We start from the raw sequence: 8,074 nt of genomic DNA, 5'->3' as shown, positions 1-8,074 counted from the left end.
GTCATGAAATTGGAACCATCATTTCAATTGAAACTTTGAAGGAGTTGGAGTACAAATCATTTCATTTGATCAGTCCTTGTGGCACCCAAACATGATTTTTGAGATTGGAATTCAAATAAAAAAGTGAAATGATGGCATTCGTGTCCTTCCATTTTATTTCTACCAAATAAAATGAAATGAGGGTTGCCAAACAAGCGTACGAGTATTTCATATTTCGAAAAATATCATCTTCAACTACGGATCATTAAGTGAGTATTTAAATTTAAGCTCCATGTTTCATGTCTATATATTTTTATATATCTGTAATGTAAGTTCTAATCATTCTACCCAAAAAAAAGTACAGTACATGCACCTATGCACGGCGACGACAGCCATTGTGGTCTATCCCAGCGGTCCTAATCCTAACAAACCCTCTTATCTCCCGAACACACCCTCCCAGTTGCCTCTCCTTCCTCCCTTCCCCCTCCCTTCCTCTCCCGATTCCTCGGCCACCAAGCGATGGCCGCAAAAAGTTATCCGTGGCAGATCTGCTAATACTTCCTACCAGCAATTGTTCTGCATTATCAACATTCAGACTAGCTCAACAAAAGCCGCGGAGCTTTCACTCGTTTGCTACGTAGCCCTCATCGTGTACTCTGCTACAAGCTTTGAGAACAGAGACGACTTATCCTCCAGCAACCTGGCCGGTGTGTCACTCTCCACGGTAACACCTTCAAAGATTGGCATGCAGTTTGTCAGACCAACATATTTTTTCGCCAAACAAATTAATAAGACGTGATTGTGATTTTTTTTTGAAGGGATGATGGCTGACCGTTGTCAAGAAGCAAGACCATATCACTGTCGAGGACCGAGGTGATTCGATGCGCAATTGTGATGACCGTCGCCTCCGAAAAATACTCCCGTAGTGTCTTCTGGATCAAGTTGTCTGTCGCGGTATCCACTGAAGCAGTGGCTTCGTCCAGAACCAGTATCTTACTCCTTTTCAGAATCACTCTACCAAGACAGGCAAGCTGGCGCTGACCCACACTCCAGTTCTCTCCATTCTCTATCACTGCAAGGTAAATTCACAAAAAAAAATCAGTTTTCAGAAAACATGCAGTAGCATGTGCTGCAGTTTTTTAATTCTGGAAGTAAAAAAATATAAAACATGAAGGAAATGCTATTTCAGCATCAGAGTTGCAACTGCATGATTCAAAATATACATATCACATTATCACTCTATCAGACCTGGTGAGTCAAGTTTCAGCTCCTTTTTCCTGACCTCATCTCCTAGCTGACAGTTATCTAATGCCTGAAATGGAGCAAAAGATTCAGACTACAAGTTTACTAAGAGTTTTCAATTGTTGTGAAGAGAATCTGAGGACCGACAAGAAATGAAGCCCGGGAAAAAATTGAAACTACCTCCCAAATTTGATTGTCATTGTACTCTCCGAGAGGGTCAATGTTGCTCCTTACAGTTCCCTCGAACATCGTTGGGTCTTGTGGAATGATGCTCAGTCTAGATCTCAGATCATGCAGTCCAATGGTGCAAACGTCGACACCGTCTACTAGTATCTGACCGATAGTAGGATCCACAATACGGAAAAGGGCCTGTATAAGAGTTGATTTACCACTACCTGTTCTTCCAACAATGCCAGTCTTCATGGCTCCAGGAAAAGTGACTGTAAGGCCCTTTAGAACAAATGGTAGTTGTGGAGCATATCTCACCTGCATCAAACTGAAAAGTTACAGATCTGTGTTGTCTAGAATACTTGTTATACGCGCTTGGCAAAGCACTGAAGCTGCAATTCACATGCCCATCAGACTGGATATCTTATCGATAGCTCACTCACCGTGTGAAAGATACAGAACTTCTGCAGAACAACATGGTAATACAGAATAAGTAAACAGGAGGAAAAAGGATGAGGACATTTACATGGAGGTTATGGAGCTCAATTACTCCCTCTGACGGCCAGTTATAAGGCAACTTATCTCCTGACATTGAAAGAGGGGGCTCTTCTGGAATGCTTATATATTGCAGAATTCTTTCTACAGATATAATCTTGTTCTCCAAACTGCACATGCACCAGACTACAAATGCTTGGAGTGTGTTCAAATTAAGCCCATATGTGACAGCGAGACCAGCAATTGCTGAAAGCAAGATGTAATTTAGTTACAAGCACATATAAACTCACATCCTATCTACTAGTACCATCTATGTAGTATAAATACTGTTCCGATCAAGTAACAACATACCTGGATCAATGAAACCAGTCGGTAGACTGATCAGAAATAACAAAGAGAACGCAAATGTAAGGCATGATAGCGTATCCAAGCGGAAGCAAAGCCACTCCCTTGCTGCAGCGTTATAGAATTTAGGTCGAGAGAAGGCATCCATTAGATGGCTATTAGTTGATACAAACATATTTTCCTTGCCAAAGCTTCTGATGGTTGCTGATCCAGTAATGGATTCTGCAAAATGCTGTATTATAGGAGCCTTGCAAACCCCAACCAGCCTTTGCAGTTCTCTGGCTGTATCAATGTAGTAGCGCTGCAAATATATAAATACAATGACATGCTAATTTTGCACTTCAAACAGCGTGGAGAATAAATAGGTTAAATAAAATACCTGATACCAGAAGCAGGCCACAGTTAGAGGAACAAAAACAACAAACACCTGCCATGCAACCTGAGACATTACAGCAATAATTCCAACTAGTTGTATCATGGAAAATGCGACTGAACCCATCTGTTGAGCAATGCTGGTGTCCACTTCACTTTGATCAGCTGAAGCCTAAACAATTTAATGCTTGTGTGAGCATGGTTGAAGCCAATAAACTAAACTTCCAAAGAAATTTGCGGAAGTTCTGACTTACTCTATTCAAGATGCGCCCACTTGGAGTGGAATCGAAGAAAGACATAGGAGCTCTGAAAATTGACATATGCATCTTGCCGAATAACAGAGTTGCCGTTTTGTATGCAGCTGTCACAAGAAACAGTGCTCGTATGAGGATGCACAGCGAACTTGCACCAGCCAATGCGACAAAGACGTTGATCAGTGTTGACATGCTCACTGGAGGCTCGACATCCTTCGACACAGGAGAGGCCCAAGCCATCCAGTAATTGCTAGCAATCTGAAGTACTTGAAAAAGTATCTGAGCTATCAACACGAATGGTACAAGAGCTCCTCCATAAGACAATGTAAGGTACTTCCAGTAGATCCAGAACCCAACCCTTCCCTTTTCCCTTTCCTCTTCCTGCACCAGCTGCCCACTTTGAACCTTGCCAAAGTCTTGTTCACCATTTTGTTTATCATTCTCCTCAGCTGATGACACTGACCTGGAAAGGCTTGCTGCACCACTAGAAGAGAGAGCCTCACTGCCTCCATTAGCAACATCAATCACGTCCAATGCTGTGAGAGCATCTTGGTGAGCGCCAACCAGTTCCATTAGCTCTTCCCCTGAGCTAAGTATTTCATCATATTTGCCTGCTTGTGCTATTCTCCCACCTTTCATTACCTACATTACAATTCTCTTATGAGGAAACCAAAAGCATACGGCAATAAATTTAGATGAAATTTGCGCAACGAAATTTTCACCAGAATAAGGTCAGCTGCAGGAAGGAATTCAATCTGGTGAGTAACATAAATCACTGTTTTTGAACCCAAAGCCCCAAGCAAGCATTCCTGCAAATGGTAGAAACCTTAAGCAACATGTTATTCTAAAACTTCTAATTAAACAAAAATGATCGTATTATACCTTGAAGAGATGGGAGCCTGTGTGAGCATCGACTGCGCTGAACGGATCATCAAATAAATAGATGTCGGCATCCTGATACAAAGCTCGGGCTATCTGAATCCTTTGCTTCTGCCCGCCACTAAGATTGATGCCTCGCTCTCCAATTACTGTCTCGTCACCGAATGGTAATATCTCCAAGTCTTTCTTCAGAGAACACGACTCAAGGACCCTGTCATACTTCTCAGTGTCCATCTCCTTGCCAAACAGTATGTTGTCCTGAATTTTGCCGCTCTGTATCCATGCCAACTGGCTGACATAGGCCATTGTTCCACAAACCTTGACCTCTCCTGATAGCTTTGGCATCTCACCAAGAATGGAAGAGAGCAAGCTTGATTTTCCAGAGCCGACCATCCCACAGACTGCAACCCGCATGCCGTGGCGAGCTTGAAAGTTCAGGTCCGTCAGCGTTGGTACTTCAGATGAGGCGTCCCAGGAGAAGCACCCATTGCTGACCTCAACTGAGACATCAGAGTTACCACTTGGCAACCTCTGCACAGCATCCATCGGCAACTCCTCGAGACACAGGAAAGATGCTATCCTCTCAAGAGACACCTTAGTCTTAATAAACATCGAGATCATGTCGGGAAGGGTGTATATTGGTTCTTGAAGGACACGGAACGTGGCCAATGCAGATAACACCTTCCCTGAGTCCAATGGTATCCCTAGGAGCATGCAGGCTCCGAAGGTTACCACCGCTACGAAGGTCGGGGCACCCCAGAACACGAAAGTTGTCATGGTCGACGTGTAAAGATACTTCTTGAGCCAGCTTTCCTCTGTCTTCCTCAGGTCAATGATCTTGGACAAGAACTTCATCTCCCACCCCTGCAGTTTAAGAATCCTCATGTTGCGCAGGATCTCAGATGTCGCCTTCATCCTGACATCCTTGCAATCCATCAGCTTCCCCTGGAACTTCTCCTGCATTTGCATCGGAAGCACAGTGGCAAGCATGACAATAACGGTGACACCGAGCGCCGCAAGCGAAGCAATCCCGAGGGTGGAGTACAAGATGAACAATGCCATGGATACTTGGAGCGGCACCAACCAGAAGTCGTGCATGAACCATGAGAAGAGCCCGACGCGGTCTGCATCTACACTGATGATGTTGATCATCTCGCCGCTGCTGCGGCTCTGTCTGGAGCTGCTGGACAGGGAGAGCCCTTTCTGGTACACGGTGGAGACAAGCACAGACCTTGTTCGTATCCCGGCTTGCTGTAGCCGGAAGAACCAGTGCCTTTGTGACAAGCACTCAAACACCTTAGCTGCGATGAAGGTGACAACAAGGAGCTTCCCCTTGCCGGCGTACCTCTCGTCGCCGTTGAGGTACTGTACCAGTGAGTCGATGAGGTATGGGCCAACGTAGATGGCCAGGCTGTAGATCAGAGCATAGAGCCCGGTCACCACGATGTGCCACCACACGGTGCGCACTATGGCCCGGGTGAGTTTGAACGCCGTGACCTTCTGGCCACCGGAGCCGTCGCCGGTGAGCGCGTCGAGGTTCGCCTTGAACGACGGGAGCAGGCCGGCCACGCTGTCTCCGTGGTCAAGGTCCGGGACGTCGGCGAGATCAAGCGTCTTCCTGTGGCCGACGGCTAGCAGTGGCCACATCCAGGAAAACGTGAGGAAGCTGAGGAAGCCGGCGCCTGTAAACATGGAAGCGTCGATGGTGTCGCCGGCCGTCCTGTTCGCGCCGCTGAGCAGAGGCTCCTCTGAAACAGAGCCGCTCGCCGCCTCGCTCTTGGCCGAGAACCCGGCGACGAGCAGCACCGCGCCCGCGAGGACCGAGACGGCGTCGCGCGCCCATGACAGCGGGGGCACGGGCAGTCTGTACTGGAGGCCCGTCGCCGCGTGGACGGCGACGGCCAGCACCGAGAGCAGCAGGAAGAGCGCCCACCAGAGCCTGAGCAGCGCCGGGAAACGCTCCTCCCCGCGGCCGCGGTACTCGAGCTGCAGGTACGCCGCGAGCAGCAGCCACGCCACCGCGCGGGACACGGCGTCCGCCTGGTCCGCCACCGCATCGGGCGCCCGCCACCCCGCGGCTCCGCCGCCCCCGCGGGTGTTGTCGAGGTACCAGGAAACCAGGGAGTACGCGGCGAGGAAGACCTCGGACGCCGCCAGAGCCGACGTGGCGCGCACCGCTAGCCGGGCCCACCGGAACCCGCCGCCTCTCGCCGCCGCCGGTTCCTTCCCGCGGCGGTTGCGGGCGGCGAAGATGAGCTGGCTGGCGATGGCGAGGGCGAGCAGGAGGTGGACTGCGGCACCCACGCCGTGGAGGATGACCGGGCACAGGAATATGGGCAGAGGCTGCTGGTCGGCGTGACCCGCCGCCATCGATGCCGCCAAGGGCCACGACGAGGGCGCGGCCGCGGTGGGCATGGACATGGAGACGGGTGGCTGACTGAGTGGAGCGGGTAGGGGAGCACGGAGTTAAATAGTCGCCGGTGACGCGACACGGGCGTCACCGCCGCGCCCGCCATTGGTCGCTGGGTGCACAGGTCGCGATCGATGGCACGGCGGCTGCGGCTCGCTCGACTCCTTGGGGTCTGACGGACGGAGAGGTAGAGGTAAATAGGGGTTATGGTGGATCAAGATGGCCGGCTTGAGATTATAGAGGTGGATTGACACACATGAATACGGAGTAGTTCACAAGGACTATATCTTACAAGTCAAATCATTTTTTTTTACATGAACAAACCAAATCATTTAAACGAGGAAAACAATTCTAAAGACTGAAACCCTAAAATGTTACAACTTCTTTGATCATTTTTAGCGGATACCTAAGAACATCTCATAGCCGATGCCCAAAAATTTAGAGGAGCAAACGGCGAAGTAAAATAGAGAAGAATATTTTTGCTCCTCTAAATGATGTCTGCCAGATTGGAACCCCTAAATCTTAAAGGTGCAAACATCTCGAACATACAAAGTTCAAACATGCATACATATTATTCCAATAACAACAAATTGATCAAATTTGATCCAAAAGCACAACATGGCATGTATATGTTGTCGAGGCCACCACCACCCCGGCCACCACTTCCTCGACCACCTCAAACACCACCACCACCACCACTCTCTCAGGCCAAGATCTTTGCCCGGGTGATCTTCCAATATACCCTAGCTTTATCATCCAATGAGCTAGGGTTCATGAACATGATGGTGCCGGGTCGGCATCCTCCCTCTCCTTGACCAACTTCTCCACCTCAAGTGCAAGCCTTTACTCTTCTATCTTCTTCTCCTTCGCCATTCTTTTTTCATGTAGTGCCTTCCTTCTTTTCCTCCACCGCCAACTTGGACCGCCACTTCTCGTCCTCAAGAGCTTTGAGCTCCCTCCACCTAGCCTCCTTGTCCTCTTTGCGTTCGGTCGCCAATGCTTTCTTGTTTTCAGTGATAGCATTGAACTCATCCTTATAGGCTGCCAGACCTCCCCTTTTCTTCTTCTCTTTTGCTATTTTGGCACCTTCTGCCTCCTTTTGAGGTCTTCTTATTCTTCATTATCATCAACATCAATGCCCCTGCTAATTCTCGCCATCTTTGGTGTGGTCTCATAGTTTCTTTTAAGCCACTTATCATTGCCCTCTAGTTTGTGGCCACCTTTCTTGTTGTGGTGGTTGTATATGTCTTGTTGAATAGGTCCATATCGGGTGATTGGCACACCACTCGGTGGTGCACTGGTCACCTACTCAACGACATCGTCCATCTATTGCAATACTCAAGGATTGTGCCCCAACGATGACTAAGAGAGCCTTGGGTTCGGTATGCATGATGGAATGTTGACCAACTAGAGGTAGCTCTCCTCAATTCTTTGCCAAAACTTATCTGTGCATTGATTCATGCCAACCGATGCATCGAACGACACATTCATCCAAGCATGGAACAATGCAACATCTTCTTCTTCGCTATAGTTGGCGGACCTCTTGCTCTTGGCATTTACATTGTCTTTTGGCGCCGCCACCTTGGTCACCACGTCATCGGCCTCATCTTCCACGGCCACCACTTCCGCGGACTCTTCTTCCTCGGCGTAGGCACCGTCGTAACTATAACCCTCACCGAAGTGGAGATCGTCAAGCCCTTGAGTGTGCGAAGAATCCAATTCGGAAACCCCAATCTCGATCGCACGGCTTGCCCACAGTCGAGGACTTGCCCGTGGCCTTGGTTGTCACTACCGTCGGCCGCACCGGTATTACCCAACCTCTTTGGCGACATCGTGGCGTCGTGGGGTTCAAATCGGGTGGCGAATTGCCGACGGAAAACTCTAGCGGACATGCGGGGATGAGAACTGGTGCCATTCCGGCCGGGGAGGG

The 8,074-nt window shown here is 48.9% G+C and overlaps 1 protein-coding gene across 1 annotated transcript; it reads right to left on the bottom strand.

Annotated features, from left to right (window-relative positions):
- Positions 1–274: 274 nt before the first annotated feature.
- Positions 275–6,341, bottom strand: LOC127341169 (ABC transporter C family member 3). Its single transcript, XM_051366945.2, has 10 exons — positions 3,738–6,341; positions 3,578–3,664; positions 2,856–3,497; positions 2,609–2,773; positions 2,236–2,530; positions 1,916–2,130; positions 1,402–1,707; positions 1,228–1,291; positions 812–1,051; positions 275–710 (listed from the first exon to the last, which is right to left on the bottom strand). The coding sequence occupies exons 1-10, from the start codon at positions 6,153–6,155 to the stop codon at positions 613–615; spliced, it is 4,530 nt and encodes a 1,509-aa protein (XP_051222905.1). The 5' UTR covers positions 6,156–6,341; the 3' UTR covers positions 275–612.
- Positions 6,342–8,074: the final 1,733 nt, after the last annotated feature.

Source organism: Lolium perenne, chromosome 3 (assembly GCF_019359855.2).
Source record: "Lolium perenne isolate Kyuss_39 chromosome 3, Kyuss_2.0, whole genome shotgun sequence".
In the NCBI taxonomy this organism is placed as follows: Eukaryota; Viridiplantae; Streptophyta; class Magnoliopsida; order Poales; family Poaceae; genus Lolium; species Lolium perenne.
Note: the sequence above shows the minus strand (reverse complement) of the source record. Positions and strands in the feature narration are given on the sequence as shown.

Bases quoted from the DNA above. Each gene is read 5' to 3' on its own strand.
- LOC127341169 (XM_051366945.2), bottom strand. From the start codon at position 6,155: ATGTCCATGCCCACCGCGGCCGCGCCCTCGTCGTGGCCCTTGGCGGCA. The intron at 2,531-2,608 runs GTATTTTATTTA...ATATATTTGCAG, and splicing joins TGGCCTGCTTCTGGTATCAG to CGCTACTACATTGATACAGC. The intron at 1,052-1,227 runs GTCTGATAGAGT...TTTACCTTGCAG, and splicing joins GCTGAAACTTGACTCACCAG to TGATAGAGAATGGAGAGAAC.